Source organism: Megascapheus bottae, chromosome 2 (assembly GCF_031878675.1).
Source record: "Megascapheus bottae isolate mThoBot1 chromosome 2, mThoBot2.hap1, whole genome shotgun sequence".
NCBI classification, from domain to species: Eukaryota; Metazoa; Chordata; class Mammalia; order Rodentia; family Geomyidae; genus Megascapheus; species Megascapheus bottae.
Window position 1 is genome coordinate 57,658,799 of NC_143510.1, and position 24,676 is coordinate 57,683,474.

General features: G+C 39.6%; 1 protein-coding gene across 2 annotated transcripts in view; it reads left to right on the forward strand.

Annotated features, from left to right (window-relative positions):
- The window catches only part of Srgap1 (SLIT-ROBO Rho GTPase activating protein 1), a 229,074-nt gene that overhangs the window by 82,245 nt on the left and 122,153 nt on the right, over nucleotides 1–24,676 (forward strand). For both annotated transcript variants that reach the window (XM_090327941.1, XM_090327937.1), the window contains exon 2: nucleotides 23,779–23,974. In XM_090327941.1, coding sequence (XP_090184067.1) covers nucleotides 23,779–23,974 — 196 coding nt within the window. The remainder of the gene's footprint in view (nucleotides 1–23,778; nucleotides 23,975–24,676) is intronic.

Consider the following 24,676-nt stretch of genomic DNA (forward strand, 5'->3'; position numbering starts at 1 on the left):
ACAAACCACTTGAAGACACACAGCTCTGAATATAAATCATGTTTCTAAAGGAACTATGTGTCCTTTCTAAAGAAGGCAGAGCCATGGGTCTCTTCATAAATGCCCCTCCCCAAGTACACATGTGCTTTGGGATTGTTATGAATGAGCCCCAGGATTGTGCAACAGGAATTTGAAAAGTTGCTGATGGCTATTCATCCTATTTACATCACGGAACAGTAATTTATACTCTTAGGCAACTTTGGTCCTCCTTAAGAAATGGAAACCACTAAAAATGGTATGATATTGTGCAAAAGTGTATTAAGCTGTGTACATTTGAATAATAGTGCTTAATTATAGACCAAGGGATTAGCCAGAAATCTCTCTTGGATACCAGACTACATCAGTGGTTGAAATTGTTCACAAAATGGATAAATCTATTGAGCAAATATTTAATGAGTGCCTACTATTGTGGCAGACATTGTTCTAGACTCTGAGGACAAATAGTCCTCATGAGTTACGTCCTGCATGTGGTAAGAAAGGCAATGGACTCTACATATGTATAATGTGTGTTAGTTGGTAATGAGAACTAGAGAGCCAAATCGGGCAGGGAGCAGGGAGAGGGGACTTCCTGAGGATAGGGATGCATTTTCAGGAGTGACATGCACTTTAAAGGCCTCACTTAGAAGGTAAAGCTTCTGCTAAAAATGTCAAGGAAGAGAAGCAACATGTCACTGGAATGTCTTGACGACAACCAGTTCAAAGGGCCAGAGGTCAGAGCATGCCTGCCATGTTGATATGTAGGGAAGAAGATGGGGAGAAGAGGAAGGTCAAGATGAATGGTATAGAAGCCATTGGAGTAAAGAAAAGATATGGCCTTGTGTTGTCTTTGATTACTTTTTTGGCTTGTGTGTTAAAAATAGACTATTCAGGAGCTAGGATTGGAGACAGAACCCTTTCCTGCTTCACCAAATATAATTCAAATTGCTCCTTCAATGGAGTATCTGAAAGATAACTTTGTACACTGGTCACTCAGATACTCTGTTTTCTTTATGTATTTGTTTACTCAGGAAGTTCTTGTTGAGATGCAGGCAGGGCATCAGATCAAAATGAGTTTGACTTCAGAGTGCTGGTGGCTCACTTCTGAAATCCTAGCTACTGAGGAGGCTGAGATCTGAGGCTGCCATTTTGTAGTCATCCTAGTCAGAAAAGTTCATGAGCTAGCTGGAAGTGAAGCTATGGCCCAGTTGGCAGAGAGAGAGAGGTGGGAGGGAGTTTTACCAAGCTACCAGACTATCCTGTCTAGAAGTTTGTTTCAACTAAGTTTCTACCAACCCTTGTAATTCCTAGTTACCATTTCTAAAAGAGTTCAAGAGGAAAAAAATGAAGTGAAGCCAGAAACCTAAAATCTTGTCTACTCAGGAGGCTGAGATTTGAGAATCATGGTTCCAAGTCAGCCCAGGCAGAAAAGTATATGTCTTCTTATCTTAACTACCCAGAAGCCAGATGTAGATGTGTGGCTTAAGAGGTACAATGCAAGCCTTGAGTGAAAACTAAGAAGCAGCATATAAGCCCCTGAGTTCATCAAGAAAGAAAGAAAGAAAGATAGAAAGAAAGAAAGAAAGAAAGAAAGAAAGAAAGAAAGAAAGAAAGAAAGAAGAGGAGGAGGAGGAGGAGGAGGAGGAACTGAATTGACATAGAAGTCTATCTAGGTTCATAAGGTTTAGTCAGTCAAAACTCCACGGTGTATTTGTAGACCTGAACAGTTCATTGGTTACTAGTTGTACATCATTCATGAGAGGCTGTGGCACAGCCACACCACTCTTGCAAGCATCGTATGAATTTTTCACTATGTCTGACTGTTTGCCTGATATAGAAGACATAACAGATGACTGGAGGGTAGCTCTTGTCTTCTAGAAGCTCAGAGTGTAAAGGGAGCACATATGTGCTTGAATTGCAGCCCGTGGCAACTTCAGTTCAGGCTGTTGGTGTAGGCCGGCTACACCCAGCTTTCATTGGTTGAGATGGCTTCTTATAGACTTCTTGCCCAGGTTAGCTTCAAACAATGATTCTTCTAATTTAAACTTCCCAACTAGATGGGCTTCTTTTCTTTATCTAAAATGTTATTTCTTAAAGCAACAAAAATATAAAATTATCACCATCTGTCCCCAGGTTATGGGGACCCTACCATATTTATTAGTATATACCTTTTGAGCATCAGTAGACAAAGCATTTTTTCTAACATTCTTTATTGTGATATGATCCGTGTACCATATACTTTACCATATTCAGTGTGCAGTTCTATCTTAGCTTTCTGTCACCATGACAAAAAGGCCTAAAATAATCATCTCATAAGGAAGAAAGGTTTATTTTTGGCTCCAGATTTCAGGGATTCCAATGCATGATCACTAGACCTTATTACCTCCGGAGTATGTGGGCCCAATATGTTAAGCAGAGGAAACTGCTTATGGCAGAAGAAGGAGCCAGAGTTAATCGCAAAAGCTCCATGAGTGCATACCTAAATTTCCACCACCTCTCAATATTACCACATGCTGGCTACCATAAACAGGAACACATGTTTACAGCTGGACCAAAGAACCCTCAGTCATGTATCTAATAAAATATCCTGAAGTTCCTGCAGAGAAGACAAGAAAGAAGGACTGTGATTCGGGGCCTGCCACAGCCTTGGTAGTGGCTCCTAAATATTTAACTCTGCCTTCCTATTACCACATCTACAGCAATTTGTACAAAGTAAGTGCATGCCCTTTACTGCCCTTCCCCCATCCCCATCTCCTATAGAGCAAGTAAACCCATATGGGAACTGAGAGTGAACATACGGGTGTGATTTAAAAAAAAAAAGTCTGGGTGGCTAGAACTGGGGCTGCAGTGCCAGTCTGCTTGTCTTTGTCACTTGTCCCCTTGCTTCTTCGGTGTGTTCTTTTTCCTTTCATCAATTTTCTTCTTGGAAGATTTGCTCTGTGTGTGTGTGTGTGTGTGTGTGTGTGTGTGTGTGTGTGTGTGTGTGTGTGTGTATGTGTGTGTGTGTATGTGTGTGTGTGTTGTGCCTCTGCATGTTTTAATCTGAAGTAGAAATCAAAAGATCTCCAGACATGATTTTTTTTACTAGACTTGCACCTTTATTCTCGAATGTCTTGTTGGGTTCTGATTCAGAAGCACAGTGGCCAGTGTGAAGCCCCACGGGGCCAAACATCACGTGCCACTGGGATAGGATAGATCCAAGCATCCCCAACAAGGTGGGGCAGGAGTGTGGGGGGCCGTGTATCCTCACAGACGGAATGTAGAATCAACGTAGAATCTCTGAACACCTTTGGGATGTGAGACAGAGCTGTTGGTCTGGTTCCCAGTTTCCACCAGAACAGAGTAGGCTAAGGGGGCCTGAGTCTTTCCCAACAGGTTACTAAAATGTTCTCTTGGGGCAGGATGAGAGGCAGCACCAACCCCCAGTGGCATATATCATGGCCCTTACATTCCTTTTAGAGGTTTGGGGTCCTCCCCATACCCCAGGAAGTGATGAGTGGCTCCTCTTTGCCTCCTCCCTCCATATACACTCACTTAGCTGTCTGGTGTGGGTCCTGGCTTCTCACTTCCCAGCCTTGGGAATCTGAGCCTCCTAATTACAAAATCGCCCTTTAGGCTTTGCAGGATGATTTTTTTACCAATCGCCATTAAATGGCTGGACTTTAAGAGTCATCTCACAGAGTGCTTAATTAGGTAAAAACAGCAGCCAGGAGATATTTGTAAAATACTGCTGTGGATCTTGACCAGTAGCATTTAATTTGCTGCCCTTTGGCAATCAGAGCTTGCAAATAGGAGGCCAATTGGCCCAACTGGTTTACTTTCAGCATGATGTTTACCTGCTCCTACTAAGTGTGAACTTAACAATGACAACTACAGGTCTGAATTTGATCCTATATATATCCGTATCACATCTCAGTAGAAGGCTTATCAGCAGAATGCTGATGATTAGTGGTTTAAGCTGAAGTTTAAGCTCCAGTTTTCCTCCTAGCCTTCTCTTCTCCTGTGTTTGATGAATGGTATTTGACGATTCATAAAGTTGTCCTATTTACCCAAAGCATTTAATGAAGCTGGATAATGGTTGACTTTTATTAAGTGGAATGTCTCAACCCAGGAAGGTATGAATTAACACAGTTTACTAGAGATAGCCTATCTTCCAGTTTGCCAACCATAGGGCAGGGTATTATTATTATTGTTGTTGTTGTTACTACTGCTACTAAATTATCAAGACTACTTTGCTACTGCAGTTACAACATGATCCTAGCAATACCTCACCCCACCTCTTTTTTTTTTCTTTTTTCTTTTTTTTTTTTAGTACTAGGGCTTGAACTCATGGCTTTGTGCTTTCAAAGCTTGGAACAAATTTTACTATCTTCCTTTAAACGGCAAGGATGCCCAGTGGAACATTTAAAGCTCCAAAGAAACTAAAGAATTTCAGTGAAGCTGGCATTTATCCTGAAGATTTAAAAACCCATGTCATTAGATTATCCATAGTTATTGTGTGAGGATTTACTATTCTGTTTCTTTCCAGACTTGAAACCACTACTTGTGTAAGGTTTCCAACTACTTATTGAAGCCTTATTTGATTTATGAGCAAGAAACACATTTTTCAATTTATGACTCTTCCAAACAGGGCTTTTAGTTAGTAATAGTAATTTTTATATTGGTTATACTATATGGGATTCATGCCCCAAGAGGAAAAATGATATCTAAATAGCACTACTTAACCCTTATTGATACCCTTTACTATTCATTCTCCCCTTAAAGGGGAAGAAACTAGTGTTCAGTAGGTTCCTAAGCAAAAAAAAAAAAAAAAAAAAAAAAAAAAAAAAAAAGACAAATTTAGTATTTGAACCCAGGTCTTTGAGATATCAGAGTCCATAGGCTTTATGGACACTATGATATTGAGATGTGTTCATCAGACTTATCTTTTGCCTTTGGAACGTCCAAGCCCTACTCCGTTATAGTTCATAAAACTCACAACCACACACACACACACACACACACACACACACACACGCACACACACACCCAAGTGAACATGTATTGGCATTTCAGTAATGCCCATAAAGCCTTCAGAGACCAGGCAGAGCCTCTTGTCTTCTTCTTCATGTATGCCTCCATATCTTGGAGCATCTGATGGAAATTCTATACAGTCCTGGAAGGGCCACTTATTGTTGTTGTTGTTATAGTCACATGGTGGAAAACACTCTTCTTTGGATTCAAAAGTAGAATCAATTTAAGTTAGCACAGAAAGAAAATTAAATTTGTAGAAGTAAGCATCAACATTAACTCTTGCCAGGCATGGGTGACTCACACCTATAACCCTAGCTTCTCAAGTGGCTGTGATCTGAGGATCACAGTTTGAGGCTAGCCTGGGCAGGAAAGTCCATGGGACTTAATCTATTACTCTACAACTAGCCAGAGAAACAGGAAGTGGAGATATGGCTCTAGTAGTAGAGCATAAACTCTGCCTTCAGCAGAGGAAGCTAAAGGACAATACCAGGTTCTGACTTCAAGCCTCAGGGGACACACACACACACACACACACACACACACACACACACACACACTATCGCTATTCTTCCTGCCCATATCCTTCCAGGCAGAGGCCTTCCCCCACCCCCTTGGAGGTTCCATGACCTCGACTTACTTTGTACTGTCTCTCTTCATCCTTTCTTCTCACTGCTACCTACCTAGTACTAGGCTTTCTTGTCCTTCACTTACTTTTCTTCTTTATTTCCAGTCTCCCTGCCTCCAGTCCGATTTCCCTTCACTCATTCTGCCACCAGAATGATCTTTCCCATGTCATTTTTTCAGATAGAAATCCTCTTATGACTCATTCTGTTTTCTTTTCTCCATTGTATTCAATAACCTGTGCTAAATTGAATGTCCCCTCAATGTCTATATCATCTCCAGAATGACTCACATGCCGATGTGATTAAGCATCTTGAAATAAACAGATTATATGAGTTACCTGGGTGCTTCTAGTGATTATATCAGTGCCATCCTTACAAGGGCTACAGAAGGGCAAATGAAAGAGGAATTGATGTGTCAGTGCAGAGACTGGAGAACTCTTCAATCTATGATAAGGAACATCAACACATTTGAGTAAATGGGAGAGGCAAACAATGCATTCTTCCCTTAGAGTTGCAATAAACAAGCAACAGAGCTTCCATTCCAAGAGGATAAACAGCTAGTTAGCTAATAAATAGCCAATCACTAATGTCAAAGAGTGAAAAAATACCCATAGTGGTGTAGTAGATGATGATTGTGATGTAGTGGGTTTCTTTCTTTCTTTCTTTTTTTTAGTGCTGATAATTGAAGCCAGGGCCTCATGCATGCTAAGGAGATTCTCTGAATTACATCTTGTGGAGTGGGAATAATTTTAGATATGTGGTTGGATGAGATCTTTCAGAGAAAGAGGGGTCTCAACCAAGTGAGATGAGAGGTGGGAGGAAGAGGACAGAAGGAAATGAAGTAACATGAACTTCAGTTTTCGTCATAGCAGTTCAGAAGTTCAAGTCTGCTTGTCATGCTCTTCCTATATTCTTTCCTTTTCTCCCAGTGAGACCTGGCTGGACATCCATGTATGTCGAGGTTGAAGTGATTGTTATTTAGGTATTGGAAAGCATTTAATGCTATCTATGTGATCCTTTTTTTCCAATTACAGAATCACATAGTAATATTTAATATTCATTTAATCTGAGACCAGGACTAGAATTCAATGTCTTGAAGCCTTTGCTTATTAGTTGGCACTGTACCGCCTGAGCCATGCCTCCAAAGCCTTAATACTCCTGTTCAAACTACATGCTGCTGGTAGCATGATATCTGGTAGATATCTTGCATTTCCTAGTGAAAATAATTTTTGTTTATGATCTTATCTGTTATTTAAATTCTAATCAAGAGAAAATTCCATATTTAGAGACTGTCTACCTTTTAAATAATGTAGAATTAACAAGAAGTTGTAATTAATGCTTTAGTGTCTGGACACAATTAACTAGGTGATTTTCTAATCCTCACTATACTCTAAAAGTACTCCATAGAACCAATATGCCATCTACCAGTATGTATGGCTGTCCTAGACTTAAAAACTGAGACTTACTTTCAGGGTAAAAAAGCACAGCAGAATTTCAAGGGTTGTTACAAGAACTGATTATAAAGTCTCTCATTATTCATGTTTAATATTGGTTGCATGTCAAAACTATAGTATATTTCATCTGTTACTTTGTTTAATGTGGCTACTAGGGCATTGTAAGTTCTATATTTAAATTTATAGCCCTTATTCTATTTTCTTGTGCAACCTTCTGAGTTTATATGACTGCCGTCAGGGCATATTTTGTCATTTGGATGTGAAGCTTTGGTTATTTCTTTTTTTGTGTGTGTTTCTTTGTTTTGGTCTTACTGGGACTTGAACTCCATGCCTAACACTTTCTACTCATTGGCTAGCGCTCTATGAACTAATTACATCTCCAATCCTTTGTGATGCTTTGGAAGAAAAATAAAACCTTATGCGAGGAATATATTTACCAACAGACCAGTGTCTATGGCATGTACCATTTAACTCCACAGAATTAGCTGGCTGAGGGAGGAACCATGAGAGAACACACTACTCAACAATTTATTTTTTTTAAGTTTGTTATTTAAATAGTTGTCCAAGGGGATTTCAACTCAACTCATCAAGTTATGAGTAAAATACATCTTGATCCAGCTCCATTATTCTTCCTCATCTCTCCCAACTCCATCTATCCCCTCTGCTTACCTGGTCCATATGTACATGGAATAGTACAACTGCATTCTCTCACCCTTCCTCTCTATTCCTCTGTCCTCACTTCTGTGAGTGTGTTGTACTTTAGAATTTTATCTCTATGGCATAATTATTCTTAGAACTGAAATCTTCCATTAGAAACTGTCACTTTTTAAAGAAGAGAGATGTTTCAGGACCTCTAATGGGGGATTGAGGGTGAGGGAGGGTAGGAACATATTTTAATGAGAACTTTCTTTCAAAGACTTATGTTCAGCATTTGAAAGAATTGTAAACCCTTGTAAAATTCTCTTACAAAATCACCTGGTATTGCATAAGTATAGCATTGCTAAAATATACAAAATCGTGTTTTTCTCCTAAGCAACAGTTGAGAATAGCTTCAACATTATTTTCTACATTGATTCATGTCACAAAGAAAATTATATAATTAGAAACTAGAAAAGTTGCTGAAGTTAAAGAATGTATTTGGGGCTTAATTTTTCCCCTGGTGGGTCAGAGCTCGTGCTGCTGGCAGTGAGAAAAGACAAAGGAAAGGATTCTAGAATCTTTTTAATTTAGGGAAAATACTTGCCTGGCAAGTCTGTACCTCTTTTTTTGCCCTATTTACTAATATATAAAATTGAAATAGTGATAACTTTTCTCTACTAGGATTGATATGAGAGATTGGATGATGTAATTCATATAAAACTAAATAGTGTCAGATTTAACTTATACTACACCAATTTAGCTATAGTGATGGTTTGATAGTTGTCATTAGTTATTAAGTAGCTTACATTTCAATGGGAAAAAATTAATTTTCTAAGGACCAATACCTCCCCTTCCTTGCTTCCTTTCTTCTTTCCTTCATTCCTTCCTTCCTTCCTTCTTTTTTCACCTCCATTTCTGACAGCTCTTTGCTGGTTAACTCCTTTTTTTCCCTTCCAGTCCCCTCTTCTCTCTTCCCTCCTTTTCCTCCCCTCCCCTATCCTGTCTTTTTTCCTTCCCTTCCTTTCCTTCATATGAATTGTTCATACATTAATACTTTCATGTGAGTTCACAGGATGAATATTGGTATCTGCTTTTGAGGTCTGAAGAGGATCAGTAACCTGCCCTAAGTCACTTAGGCATTCTGAAATAAATCTAGAACAAATCATATCCAGGCACAACTATAGATTTCCAGTGTCCTGTGACTCCCACTAGCCTGGGTTTTCAAAAGCCTTTTGATTTCTAGTAGCCTGAGAAGCAAGACTTGTAAAACCCCTGAAGTAATATACCGTGGCTTAAAGTGGGTTTTCCTCTTTAAGTTAATGCCTCCCAAATAGCTCAGTGGTGATTATTTGTTGAATATAGTGACTGTATTCTCCTGGAAGTGTGCGTGTGTGTGTGTGTGCGTGTGTGTGTGTGCGTGTGTGTGTGTGCGTGTGTGTGTGTGCGTGTGTGTGTGCGTGTGTGTGTGCGTGTGTGTGTGTGCGTGTGTGTGTGTGCGTGTGTGTGTGTGTGCGTGTGTGTGTGTGTGTGTGTGTGCGCGCGCGCGTGTGTGTGTACTGGTCCTACGGTGCCATAGCTCCGCTTCTGAACTGTATGTTGTAAGGATTAGAGGTGACTTGATGAGGAGCGCCGGCCCGTAGGAGGGACCAGTGATAGCTATGACTCAAACACATGTGACATCTTAGCTTGCACACCTCACATGGTTGAACCTAGGAGAATCTCCAGAAAGATATATGAGAATGGTGGTGTTGAAGAACTGCATGCACCTTCTGCTGTAGCTTCTATTTATAACGGATGTGTCTCTTTGATAGCAATAAAATATTAATTTTCAACAAAGAATCCCTTAGTTTTTTTGCTGGTGTTCTGTCACTTGAGCCATACTTTATTTCTGGCTTTTTTTTTTTTTTTTTTTTTTTTTTTTGCTGGCTGTTTGGAGATAAGAGTATCACAGATTTTTCTGCCAGGATTGACTTTAAACCTCAGGCCTCTGAGTAACTAGGATTGTTAGTTGCTTGATATTTAAAATTTGGGGATACTTTCCTTAAAAATTATGAGTCCTGGCTTTTCACTATCTATTTAAAAATAGACATATCAATGTTGGTATAAGCACATCAAGCCCCTTACCTAATACTTGTGAGACCCTCCCACAAGAGACTACCAAACAGCATAAATGTAGACAATGTTCTGTCTTTGGGACAGTCCCAGCCAGCCAACTATGTAACCAGAGCTAAGAAGAAAAATGCATTCATCCAGTGCCGCACGGCTGGCATTGGGAGAGGCCTGGCCTAGGAAATTGGGCCTGATGTGCCCTGCAGACTTCTGGGCTTGCCCAGGCTCCTGGTTACTTGGCACCTGAGTCTGGAGAAGCATCCAATGAAGGGGCAGCAGGCTCTGTGCCGTCCATTCAGACAGCTTTCTCAATGCCAGCAGCCAAGAGAACATCAGCTGTGCCTGTGCGTTGTGTGGCTTCCTGCTAGAAACATCGAAACTTCAAAGGGATTCAACTGTTCTGGGGGCTCATGTGGAAGGCTTTTGGCATTACTGAATTGGTCCTGGAGAAGGAAGAGTGAGGAAAAGAGGCGTTCTGTTGGGCTGGGCTGGTGTTTAATGGCCTCTCCTTCTGCCCTTTAGGTGCCAAGATAACTAAGAAGCCAGGATAGCTCCATTTCCAAACCAAGCATGAAAGAAGAACACAAAGCATTTCTGTCTGAGAGCTACTTCAGAATGAGGGTTCTGAAGAATCTTAGGGCAGACACCTTAAAAAAAAATTGAAGTCCTATGTTCAGGATGGATATTTAGTGTCTCTAGATTTCTAAAGAGTTCAGAGTGTGGTAAGGTGATTAACAACCAAGCAATATAATACTCTGGTTCTAAGAGAAAAGAAATTGTACTTTATGTTTGACCTCACAATTTTATTCTCACAGTGGTCCAAGCCTAAAACCTGATACTTTGAATTGGTTAAAAGAGAACAGTACTCTTAAATATCAAAGAGCTTGGCTAAACCAAAGCTCTCCAAAAATCCCCTGGAGTAGCCACCAATTTTGTGACTTTCTAATACCTCGCTCCCTTCGTCTATATTTCTCTCATTTTCTGAACCTGTCTGCTTTCCATACGGAGTTCTTCTGATGTGTTCTTCCTAATTTTTCTCGTTCTCATGAATTCTTTTCTCTCTCCCCCCCCCTCTCTCTCTGCTTGAATTACAGATCTTGGAGCTGCCATTTAACTTTTTCACTAAAGGTTGGAGCACTACCAAAGCTCTACATCTGGCTTTTTTGTGTTTTTAATTTTTTTTTCTGATTAATTAGAAGTAAAAGTCTCACACTTTTCTGCTCAGGCTGGTTTCCAATCATAATCTTCAGATCTCAGCCCCCTGAATAGCTGGGATTACTAGCATCAGCCACCAGCAGCTAGTTCTCCTTTATCCTTTCCCATTATCATCTGCCCGCTCTTCCCTCAGGGGCTTATTGTGTTCTTTTCTCCTTTTTCCTATTCTGTCTCTTCCTCAAGTCACAAAGGAATCTAGCAAGGGGAATGTATACCGTGTGTGCAGAGGGATAGGGAGGAGAGATTAAATGCACAAACAGTGTTTACACTGTAGATACATGATTATGGGGAAGGGAGAAGAGCTGTCTTGTGCTGCGGGTTTAGATAGATGAAGGAAGGCATTATTTCTCCCAATAGTTGACACAGCTGATCATATTTAGAAGATGGGTCTTTCCCCTTTGTATGCAGCTATCTAAAATGATAATATAGCAGAAGTAATCATGCTAATATTGTATTAAGAATTTCTCAAAGAATACAAAGAAGCAGAGGTATACAGTTAGGAAATGCTAGTACTTTCAATTTCGTGGGGTTTTTTTTGTTTAGAAAGTTTTGTGATACAGTGGGCTTTGTGAATTTCAGCAAGGGCACCCTGTCTAAGTATCTCTTACCAAACTAGATGGGGTAACACAAACCTCTAATACAGCAGATAGGAGACAGAGGCTAGAGAATTTCTGTTATTTCAAGTCCTGTGGCTACAGAGAAAGACTCTGTTCAACAACAACAACAAAATAAATCACAAATTGAATAAACTGTGAAGTAAAGGGAAAAGTAGAGGATAAGTGTTCAAAGTCATTTGTAATTTTAAGCCATTTTAATTCAAAATTTAAACCCAATTATATTGAAGTAAAAGGCAGTTTTGATCATATTATGATATTTATAAATCCCAACATTCCCTATCTTCAGTATTGTACTAAGTATAGCTGACACTGTCTTTCCTTCTCTAAATCAGCATAAAACAATGATAAGAATCTATTGTCTAAAATTTGACAGGAAATATTATTTCCTGACAATTCTATTAGAATATATTTATCCAGCTATCTTCTCTAAATGTGAATAATCTGCATTTGTTTCTAACTTGTTAAATAAAGAGATTCCCCTATAAGTAGATAAAGAGTTAAATCAAGATAGTATTTCTTACCAGAACTGGAACTTGGACTCAGACCCCAGGTACTGTCCCATAGCTTTTCTGTTCAAGGCTGTTATTCTCCCCCTTGAACCACGGCTTCCCTTCTGACTTTTTGCTGGTTAAGTGGAGATAAGAGGCTAAGGAACTGTCCTGCCTCAGCTGGCTTTGAACCTTGAACATCAGGCCTCAGCTTTTGGAGTAGCTAGAACCTCAGGTGAGAGCCACTCCACTGGTACCTGGTTTAGAATATTTACTTTCAATCTCTTGATAGTCTGCCTAGTCTGCTCACCTTCCTATCCTACAATCAAGACCAAATTGCCATCTTTGTAACACTGAGAGCAATCCAGACAGTGAGTCTGGGTCTTTGCACAGCTGTTTCCTTTCTCTCTTTCATTTCCAAACCAACCCTAAGTGGCTAAACTTTCTTATTTAGCTGCTGGCTCAAATGTCATTTGAGAGCCTTGTGTGTTACACACAAGCAAAATTTGTTTCTCTCCTATGTATTTTCAGTACTTTTCCCTTGTGCTCATATAAGGCTCTATACTATGTCGCATTACAAATTACAAAAGTTATGAAAAAATAGTCACATGTTTTTGTCACTGTAGATCAAAGGCCAGTCTGGAAGTCTTGGAGGGTAGATTTTTTTTTGGAAGTGGGGGAGGGATGGAGGCAAATCTATGTCTCTTTAGAACCTAGAACCTGGAAGATACTCAATAATGCTTGTCAGATGGGTGGACGTAGTCTGCTACTTATGCTTCCTCAACACTTAAATTCTTATTTGATGCATATGTTCTTTAATTGACAGTTAGGAATCTAATTTTCATTGATTTTAATGGTTTTTTTTTTTTTTATTTTGTACCAGTACTGGGGCTTGAATTTATGGCCTTGGTTTTTTTCAACTCAAGGCTGGTACTCTACCACATGAGCCACACCTCTACTTGCAGCTTTTTAGTGGTTAGTTGAATAAAAGAGTCTCATGGAAACATATCTACTTCAGCTTGCTTGGTGTAGCTACACACTAGGTGTAATTGTTGGCCATTATAATTTTATGTTGTGAACTTCAGAGTCAGACAAGCTGAGATTGGAATCCAGACTCCACTACTTACCATTATGTTTTTGATCAGTAGTTGGCCTGTCTGTTTCCATGTCATCCTGTCTGTAAGAGAGGTGCCACATGACAGGATTGCTGTCAGAATAAAATGAGATAGGCCTAGAACATACGAGGAGCTAAATAAAAATTCTCTTATTAGATTCTAATGGCAAATTGCTTGGGAATCTCAACTGCTTTTTATTTATTTGTTTATTTTTATTTATTTTTTTTCTCAATCAAAGGATTTGAACTCCGGGCCTGGGTGCTGTCCCTGAGCTCTTCACCCTCAGGGATACTGCCCTACCCCTGGTGATTGACTGGAGATAAGGGTCTCACCAACTTTTTGGTGCCTGGACTCAGATCTCAGCCTCCTAAGTAGCTAGAATTACAGGAACTGCGCCAGGATCTCAGCTGCTTTTTATAAGACGCTTTACAGTGGTAATCAGTGGAATACAGAAAGTAGCTCTAAGTGGATAAAACTCAGTTTGCAATTAATTCAGGACAAAAGATTCAAAGCAGTTTTGGTGTTTGCCATTCTAAGAACCTGTGTTCCATGAGACTTTCTGTGGAATTACATCAAGAAAGTCAATGTTTAGAGAATAGCAATGAGGTCATTCTGAAATGTAAATCTTTGCCTTCCTGTAGAGATCAATGATTTCCACACATTTTCTTTTTCTCTTAGTGAAAATCAATCTGCTAATCAGGTCTTAAATGTCCTTGCTTAGTTTGGGGAAGTTAATGAAATTCTACCTCTAGTGCATTTCAAGTAACAGCAGCAAAGTGGGTCATTCAGTTCTGCACTTCCTGAGGCCAACCTTTCTAGTTAAAGTATGATTATTGTCATCGTAATTAATTGCCATTTATTTATTTATTTATTTATTTATTTATTTATTTATTTATTTTGGCCCCCTTCTCTTTCTGGCCCCGCTTGCTCCGGCTCCGCTCGCTCCGGCCCGGCTAGGCTCCCCCTCCAGCTCAGGCCCCGCTCGTTCCGGCCCCGCTCGCTCCGGCCTCGCTGGCTCTGGCTCGGTTCGCTCCCGCACGCTCCGGTCCTGCTCGCTCCGGCCACCACTCGGTTGGGCTCTGTTCACTTCAGCTCAGCTCGCTTCTTTCGCTCTCTGTCGCCGTCGCAGTCTCGTCTCTGCCACTTTTCCGGTTTGGTTGTGTCTCGTCTCTGCCACTTCCGGCTTGGTTGTGTATGTGGGATACCGAGGAATCGAACCCGGGTCTTTGTGCATGCTAGTCAAGCACTTTAACCGCTAGGCCAAACTCCCGGGCCCGCCATTTATTTATTTTTGTGTTGATACTGGAGCTTGAACTGAAACTATGGGCACTATACTTAGCTTTCTCACTCAATTTTGGCCATTCCATCACTTGACCCATAGTTCCACTTGTGTCTTTTTGGTGCTTAATTGGAGATAAAAGTCTCATGGATTTTCCTGCTCACACTGGCTTTGAAATGTAGCCCTCAAATCTCAGTTTCTCGGGTAGCTGGGATTACAAGTGTGAGCCACCAGTGTCAGACAAGAAATAAATAAATAATGTAAGTTTATTTTCCATATATTATTGGAAAGTGAAAACCAGCCAAAATATATGATTCAATTTCAAAAGCCATGTTAATATATACCACGTTAATATAATTCCAAGTAAAAGTGTTCGAATGAAGACTTGGATAGAAAAAGGGATGTAGCCCATCTCTAAGTATCAGATGTTTTGTGAAATGTACTTACATTGAGAAGTATCTATATCAAGAGGACAACATCTTACCTTCTTTAATAACAAAGAGGATTTTTCTTTCCCCCAACTTCCCAAACATACTAGTTATCTCTAGAGTTCTACAGTGAGCCTGTAGCTTTGGGCTTGGGTGGAAGCATCTTACTTTCATATACATCTAAATTGTTGGTGATACCATAATCAAAAATAAAAAAGGACCTCAGAGAAGCAAACTTTCCCTGACGTCGTGATCAGGAAAGTTAGTCCAGCCATTTTGGTCTTCCTATCCTAGATTCTAAATCTCTGGGCCAGGCTATTAATTGTATATATTTGAATTTATTTAAAGAACTATATTTCTTTTTTGTTGGTCGTGAGGCTTGAAGTTGGCCTGGGTGCTGTCACTGAGCTTTTATCCTCAAGACTAGAATTCTACCACTACAGCACCACTAAGGAACTTTATTTTGGTTTCCCAAATTTGTAAACTTCATATTCTTGCCTGTGAGTGCAGATTCAGCCTCTTTGAAGTTAACCCTGGTGATAACCTATAATGACAGTGATCCTTTCTTCTCTGAAAGATCTGTATTCTGCTGTAGTCCTTATCATCCAACTTAAAACGTATATTTCCCTTTTTCTCATGACCTTTTTTTTTTTTTTTTTTTTTTTTTTTTTTTTTTGCCAGTCGTGAGGCTTGAGCTCAGGGTCTGAGCACTGTCCTTGGACTTTTCTCGAGGCTAGAGCTCTACCACTTGAGCCACAGCACCACTTCTAGCTTTTTTCCTATGTATGTGGTGTTGAGGAATCAAACCTGGGTCTTTGTGCATGCTAAGCAAGCACTCTACTACTAGGCCAAACTCCTGGCCTCGTGACTCTTTTTGATGACAACTGGCCTACATACTGATTTGGTTGAGAAGTGTAACCTGAAAAGGCTCATGAGTTATAGACTTGGGCCCTAGCTAGTAGTACTGTTGAGTAGTAATGGCTATAACTTCATTATTGGATGGGGTCCATTGGTGACTTCATAGTTGAATAAGCTATAAGGCCTACTGGAAGGAGTCAGTCTCTGGAACATATCTTTGAAGTTGTGTCTCTTGTCTTCTTGAGGTGGGCAGCATCACCTCACCCTGTGCTACCAGCTTACGATGTTTTGCCTCAACACAAGCCCATAACAATGGGGTCAGGAGACTGACCTGAAACCTCTGAAATGACATATGAAATATGCCTTTCCCCTGTAGGTTGCTTTTCTCATGTACTTTGTCAGTGATGGAGAAGGTAACACAGTACTTTAGGTGAAAGGGAAGTATCTTGTTATTATTTCACCAAAGTCTCCCATTGCATTTGGAATAGGACCAACAGCTATCCTTGATTATTTTACATTTGGAGAAATACAAATTTTACAGGCATAGTTCCTCTTTCAGTGGCATACCACTCCTAACTAGAACCCTTTGTGTTCTGTGCTAAATTCTTCAAAGACCTATTCTGATAGGGACTCCGAATTCCAGATTTCACTTTACCTGCTAATTCTCTTATGATCTACAGAAGCACTGTCCAATAAGACAGGTAATATTAGAGTTTCCAGTGATTGCATTTTTAAAATAAAAAGAAATGTGTCAGATGAAATTCACTGTATTTTGCACAATACAGTATATTCTATAGTTTCAGCACTAATATCAAAATCATCGAGGTATTGTATAATTTTCTTTTAATTATACTAAGATTTTAGAATTTTCTGTGCATTTTACAGTTACACATCCCCCGTCTCTGTTTCTAGCCACATTTCAAGTGTTCGGTTCGATTGGTGGCTAGATGTGGGAAAGATTTCCCTATAGTTGAAAATCAGCTTCTACCCTTCCCTCCCATGAAAAAGTAAATGGAAAAACAGTAATCATTAGTTCCACACCAGAAGGCAGAAGCAAATGATTCATAAATAATTAAAATAATAGGAGACTGAGAGGAAAACAGGGGTCTTATTTATTACTGTGAGAATTGGTGGCGTTTTTTTTTTTTGATTGGTGATAATCTATTTCACCCAGTAATTCATCATTGAAATAAGGAAGAAAAGACCCCATATAGCATGGGAATGAATGAGATTTGATGTGATCCATCATTTCCCCCAAACAACTAGTTTAATGATTAAAAAAAAAAACCCTCCGTGAGCTCCTTATGAAGTATTTGATCCTTCTGCCTTCAGTCTTTTCTGACTGAACTCGAGAGTACACCTCTACCCAGAGGTAGATCTCAGCAACAGCGATGGACCTACCAGCAGCTGCCCAACTCCAGTCTAAAGTGCTAACCTTTCTCCCTCAAGCATGGCAGCAAAGTTCTGAGAAGTCAAGGTCAGGATCACTATCTTAGTTGCCTGCCCTTCTGCCAAGGGTGGATACTTCCTCTCCACACTCCCCATCACTTTCATATTCCTCCCCACAGGCTCTCATTAGCTATCTGGGCTGCCTGGGCTCCTCAGTGAGGGTAGGGCTCAAGGAAACAATCAGAATGTTTTTCTAATGACAGCCTGTTGGTACTACTAACAATATAGCCATCTGTCTCATCGCTGTACAGATGCAGGGTGCTGTGTTTAGGTCATCAAATGATATCATCAAATTGAGTGATTTCTTGGTAGGGCTTCTCTTCTTTGTTTTCTTCTTTCCTCCCTTCTTTCTTTCCTCTCAGGTCCTATCACTTGAGCCATTACTCCAATCTGGTATTTTACTGGTTAATTAGAGATGAAGTCTCTTAGGCTTTTCTGCTTGGGTTGATTTCAAACTGAGAACCTTCTGGTTTTAGCCTCCTGAATAGCTAGGATATGGCCATGAGTCACTGGCACCCAGCTTTATTTTATTTTTTGATGTTTTATTGCTTGTTCTTAGGCAAATGTTCTCCTACTTGAGTCACACACTTGAGTCAAGCCCTTTTGGGTTTTTGTTTTTGAAATAAGGACTCGTTACCTTTGCTGGGACTGATTTTGAACTTGAGATCATTCCACCTCCACTTCCTGAGTAGCTGGGATAATAGGTGTGTGCCACCACATCTAGCCTCATACTGTCAAATGTAATTTTCACCATAATATGGTGGAATAGGGATATTATTTCACATGAGAAAACTTTGAGAGGTTATGTGACTTATCCTATGTCATGGGACTCACATTAGGGACCCTGTGACCTCAACCTGACTGCCTCCTGCTTTTACATAATTTCTGTGCAGAATGTAAGAGAAGCATAAATCTTTCAGACTTCTGGTGAAGTAGAGGCAGAGTATTTGCTTATTCAGTTTGTTCACCTAAAAAAAAAATGAAAGCTGGCTTTTATGGATTTTTTTTTCTGCTCTGCTTCTTTAACCCAAAGAGCTTATTTCACAAAATTTGCACCTGGTGTTTAGCTTACTAGCAGTCACCTGGTTGTATAAATATTGACATGACAAATGAGTATATGAATAATCAGTGGAACCAGTCAGTCTCACTGGGTTGGGTTTTTTGTTGTTGTTATTGTTTTGTGGTGCTATCATTTGGACTCAAGTCCTCTTACACTTGCCAGACAGTAATTCTAACACCTGAGCCACTTCACAAGCCCCTTCTGTTTCAGTTATTTGTGAGATAGGATCTCATTTTTGTATCCAGATTGTCCTGAACTTCAATCCTCCTATTTTTCTCTGGGAAAAATTTTAGCTGGGATTACAGGCCCCATGCCCAGCCAATGGTTGAAATAAAGTCTTATGATTAAAAAAAAAATTCTGAGCTAATCTGAAACTAGTTAGGATTACATATTTATTTTACTATCATTATGAGGTATAGTAATAATAAGTTCAATCTGTTTACGACAAACTGACTTAAAATCTGCCACTTATCTGGCTGTGTTATTCTCCAGAAGGCATTCCAGTGACTTTTAAGGATTGTTGAAGGAAAAATCCCTTATCTCCTTTGAGAATAAGATACTAAACATTACGCACCTTAAACAAGGTGAACTCTTTTTTTTTTTTTTGCCAGCCCTGAGGTTTGAACTCAGGGCCTGAGTACTGTTCTTGAACTTTCTCAAGGCTAGCACTCTACTACTTGAGCCACAATACCACTTCTGGCTTTTTCTTCATAGATAGTACTGAAGAATCGAACCCAAGGGCTTTGTGCATGCTAGGCAAGCACTCTACAACTAGGCTACGCTCCCAGCCCCTGTCAACTCTTATAACATAAGGAAATGTGACCAAGTGAGAATATGAAAAACAGCAGAGCTAATCTGTGATGCTTTAGAGCTAGTGTTATTATTTTTTAAGTGACCATCAGTATCATACTAGTTCATTACCTTTGTACCCTCGTTCTAATCATTTAGTAACAGAGGAAAAACAATACCCAGTCTGGATCAACCTTTCCATTAAATGTGTATATGTGTATATATATATATATATATATAATATGTATATCATATATACATTTGTATATATGTCATATGTGTGTGTGTGTGTGTAGGCAATCTATAGTCTTGTTTACATTTATTTTAAGAATTGTCCATTTCTGGACAGTTTTTATTTGGTATACATCAGCTGGATTTTTTTTGGGGGGGGGGCCAGTCCTGGGCTTAGGCTCAGGGCCTGACCACTGTCCTTGGGTTTTCTCACAACCACTTCTGCCTTTTTTCTATGTATGTGGTACTGAGGAATCAAACCCAGGTCTTTGTGCATGCTAGGCAAGCACTCTACCACCAGGCCAAACTACTGGTCCCCATCAGTTGGATTTTTGTAGCTTAGATGAACCATTTTAGTTTTTTCACAAATTAATTGCAGTCATTTGAAAGCACACTGTTCTTGTATGCTGTTCTTGTTTGATTATTGATGTTGATTCATTTCATTTGTTATCCTCTGGGAAAACAGAAGTGAGTTGATTTTTTGAAAATAGTGAATTTTAGCCCCTATTAAAATAATCATGACAGCCTGGCACTGTTGACTCATGCCTGTAATCCTAATCACTCAGAAAGCTGAAATCTGAGGATTGCAGTTCAAAGCCAGCCTGGGCATGAAAGTCCATGAGACTCTTATCCACTAGAAAACCGGAATGGCACTGTGATTCTAGTAGTAGAGGGCTCTAGGGTAGAGCTGAAGAACGCAGGGACAGCGCCCAGGATCAGAGTTCAAGCCCCACAACTGACCAAAAAAAAAAATCATTACAGTTATTTAGTAGATTCTGACCCAGATTTAAATAATGACTGCCAAGAGCCTGCTTGGAAATCATATTTTTCTGCCTAAAGGTTTATTTTATGCAGTCATAAAGATAAGTCCTACATACTAAAGCTACTAGCACAACAGTGCTCATTGCAGCATTATTTACCATTACTAAGATATGGAACCAACTCAGATACCCCTCAGTAGATGAATGGATCAAGAAGATGTGGTATTTACACAATAGAATTCTATGCTGCCGTCAGAAAGAATGGCATTGCCCCATTCCTAAGGAAATGGAAAGACTTGGAAAAAACCTTTTTAAGTGAAGTAAGCCAGGCCCAAAGAACATAGGCTCCATGGTTTCCCTCATTTGTAATGATTAGGACACATCTAGGATTCTCCTAGCAGAGAATCCCAATAGCTCAAAAGCTATGTACATAAGGTCATAGTGGATGAGACTAATCAAAATGAACTCTAGGACATGGAAACAAGAGGTTTATCTTGATGATTGTTGTTCTCAATGTATTATGAAGTTATTTCTTTTCTCTTTTTTCCCCTATGGTTTATCTCATATTGTTACTGTATCTGACTTCATTGCCTGGTATATTGTACATATGTTTGTTTGAAATAGGAAAGGAAAGGGAAAAAAACAAGATGATCAGGAGGCAGTGGGAGGAGGGAAAGGGGGACAAAACACGAGAAGGGGTATCAGTGTTGGAAAAATAATATACCTACTACCTCATGAATGTAACTGTAACCCCTCTATACATTATCCTGACAATAAAATACAAATAATAATAATATAAAAAGATAAGCCCTATCTAATATTCTGTTTGGTAGAGTTGTTTTGTGCCATTTGGAACTGTAGCAGTTCACTGGTGCCAGCCAGTAAGTAAATTCACAATCTGCTGTGTAGATAAATTCCGAACAACATAAAGAGGCTGGGGCAAGTTATTTTATATAGGTCATTTTACAGAGCTTATTGAAATATTCTAATTACAATTTGACAAAAAAAACTTAGCCCGGAAATATGAGCTTATGATCATCACTAATATCAGCCCTATCAACAATTAAAATTTCTTAGAACATACATAATAGCTATTTTTAGATATCATTTGCAAACCAAATGATTCTTAGAATATTCAGTGTTTTTCATTGTCTTGATCCTCGTGTGTGTGGGGGGGTGCATGCACACACATGCATGTGTGCACGCATGTGTGGGTGTGTCAATATCAAGGCTTGAACTCGGGGCCTTCTGTTCTTACTTGGTTTTTACACTTAAGGCTGGCGCTCTACCACTTGAGCCACACCTTCATTTCTGGCTTTATGACTGTTTGTCAGAGATATGAGTGTCATGGACTTTCCAGGCCTAGCTGATTTTGAACCCGAATCCTCAAAATCTCAGGCTCTTAAGTAGCTAGAATTACAGGCATGAGTCACCAGTGCCTGGCTGTCGTCGTCAATTTTAGATCATTTTCATCAGGCCCACAAGAAAACCTACTCCAACCTTACTTTCTCTGCCCTCCAAGTCCCCTAATCCTAGGCAATACAAATCAATTTTCTGTCTCTATGAGTTTCTGTACTCTGGACACTCAAGTATATGGATTCAGATTACACAGTCTTTTGAGAAGAGTTCAGGCATGGAGATTATGCTTCAAAAATTCACCTGCAGTGATTCTTCTTTATGGCTAAAAAAATATTTCATTGCATGCCTGAATCAACCTTTGTTTACTTGTTCATTCATTGGTAAATATTGGACTGTTTCTACGTCAAGTATTATGAAGAATCTATGAGTTTTTGTATGAAAATACATGTTCATTTCTCCTAGTTTTCATGGTTAGGAGTAGAATTGTTGGATCATCTGCTACCTCCATGTTTACCCTCTTGAGGAAGTGTCACTGTATTTTCCAGTGGGACTGAACCTCTTTTATTTTCTATCAATCTCTTCCCTCTTTTCCCAGTACCTATTTATTACCATTGTTATTGTAGCTATCCCAGTGAGTGGTAAGTGCTGTCTCTCTGTGCTTTCCATTCATTCCTCTCAACAGCTAATGATGTTGAGTACCTTCTCATAATCTGCTGGCCATTTCTTGTTGGAAGAAATATCTATTGAGATCCTTGGTTCACTTTTAAAAAAATACTTGGATTATTCAATTGTAAGAATTCATTGCATAATATACATACCCATCCCTTATCAGATGAATGATTTGCAAGTGTTATCTCCCCCTCTGTGGGGTACCTTTTCATTCTCTTGGTTACACTTGTGTATTTTGTAACCTTCTTATTGTTTGGGATGTTCTTACAAATTCTCTGAACCTGGGCAAGTTTCTCCTCTTCTTTCCATACCCTCTTTTGCACAGTGTATTAGCAGATCCAGGTTTATCTGCCCTTGGGAGCTATGTCTGACCAAGCATTTTATTTCCAGAGCTTGAGACCCAGAATAATGCAACATGAGAGTGCAATATTGTTCAACTTAATGAAAATGAGCCTTGAGTATGGGGTAAAACATCCAGATTTATAATGATCTAAAAAACTACTGGTGTGGGGGAGTGTAACCTGGTGGTGGAGTGCTTTCCTAGCAGGCAGGAATCCCTGGGTTTGACTCCTCAGTACCACAGACACAGAAAAAGCTGGAAGTGGTGTTGTGGCTCAAGGGGTAGAGTGCTAGCCATGAGCCTGAGTTTGAGCCCCCCAACAGACAAAAGAAAAGAACTAACAGGAAGGGCTTTAATAGACTGTCAGAGAACCCAAGGAATGTACCATCTTGAATAAGGTCATGCATCTTCATGATTTTTCTCAATATTTAAGTTGTTTCAACACAGTTCTTCTCAGCACTCCTTCGTTCTTAGCTTAAAAAATCCCAGTAGAAACAAATAGAAAAAAATACTTTAAAAAAATCCCATAGACATTTTACTGAAATTTGAGATTTGTACACTTGGCCATATTGATTTTCTGTTTGAAGCTAAGGCACAATCACACAGAGAAAAGTAGTTGATAGCCTAAGATGACTGATTTATTTTTTTGTTCGCACTACAAGATGTACTAAAAATTACTTCATCTCAATAGACTTCCTGGAATTTCTGAATGAGAAATACCCGTACCCTTGATTATTTTTTTCTTTATGAAATAAAAATAGCTCTGCAGTTTTGAAAGAGTTTGGCAGACGTGCTGATTAGAGTACTATATTGGAGAACGTTATTTTGAATGACTAAAATCCAGATGCTGTTCATAGATCAAAGCCCATGTTAATGTGCCAGCTCTGATGTTCAGCACACTTCTGTGAGTGTACGGAGAGGATCCTTCAGTCTAGAGGTAGGGAACCCAAGAGGCCCTAGGAAATGCTTCCTTATCTCTTCCCAGCACCCCCTAGAAACAGCATTTCCTGTAACATAACCTTAGCCAGGGGGAGATCAGTGTTCTCATAGCCAGTGTTCTCATATAGGCCGCCAAAAATGCTTGATATATAGCAGGAGAGTCAGATGAGTTTCTTTAGCCAGATGAACAGCTGGACACCCAGCACTCTCATGAAGGTCAAACACAAGAGTGAAATATGTATTGGGGTTCATTCCTTGTGTCTCGGACATAGCAGCACATCTGGATGACTGTGATGAGCTCATCATCTGTGTTCCCTTTCTTCTTCAGAAATCCGAGCCCAACTGGTAGAGCAACAAAAATGCCTTGAGCAACAAACAGAGATGCGAGTTCAGCTCCTCCAGGACCTGCAAGATTTCTTCCGGAAAAAAGCCGAAATTGAGACTGAATACTCTCGGAACCTGGAGAAGTTGGCAGAGAGGTTCATGGCTAAAACCAGAAGCACTAAGGATCACCAGCAGTACAAGTAAGAAAAGTGTCACTCAAACTCACCCATCCAAATGACAACCGTCATTTATGCTAGTGTCTGAGAAGGTCCTGGGAGGGAGGGGACAGCTCCATAAAGAAACATACTTCCCTTCCGAACTTACAGTGTACGCTATCAATTTGTTATATTTTAAGCTAATTATATTCTCTTGAGATTCTTCTGCTTCCAGTACAGAAATGTTTATACAGAAGTTCATCTGTGCAGTATGTACTCTGTGTAAACTTCAGTTTGTTCTTTGTGATGCAGAATAGCAAACACTGTATTATAATTAGTAATTAAATTCAGCAAATTTCCTTCACTCAGCATTTGACCAGTGTGCTACTATGTGAGCTGGGTCACACAGATCCGAATGCATGCACATGTGTTGTTAGCTCAGTCCTGTAGCAAGATCAGATAATAAGAAGAAACTATTTTATCTCCACCGAATTAGATCCAGTGCCCCCACTGAGGGAAACTGCCTCCGCACTGGGAAAGATGAAATAAACAAGTTTTCTATTGTGATGCTCTTGTCTTTGGACAGTCATTCCAAATCTTTAAACAAAAGCAAGTCAGTAACTAGTAGCTATTGAATCCTATTTTCCAAAACACACATGTTTCATTATAATAGTCATTTGCAGAAATTTTGGCATGCTGCATTTTGCTTTGTGCTTTTTGCTAAATGGGTAAATGACTAGTCTTATT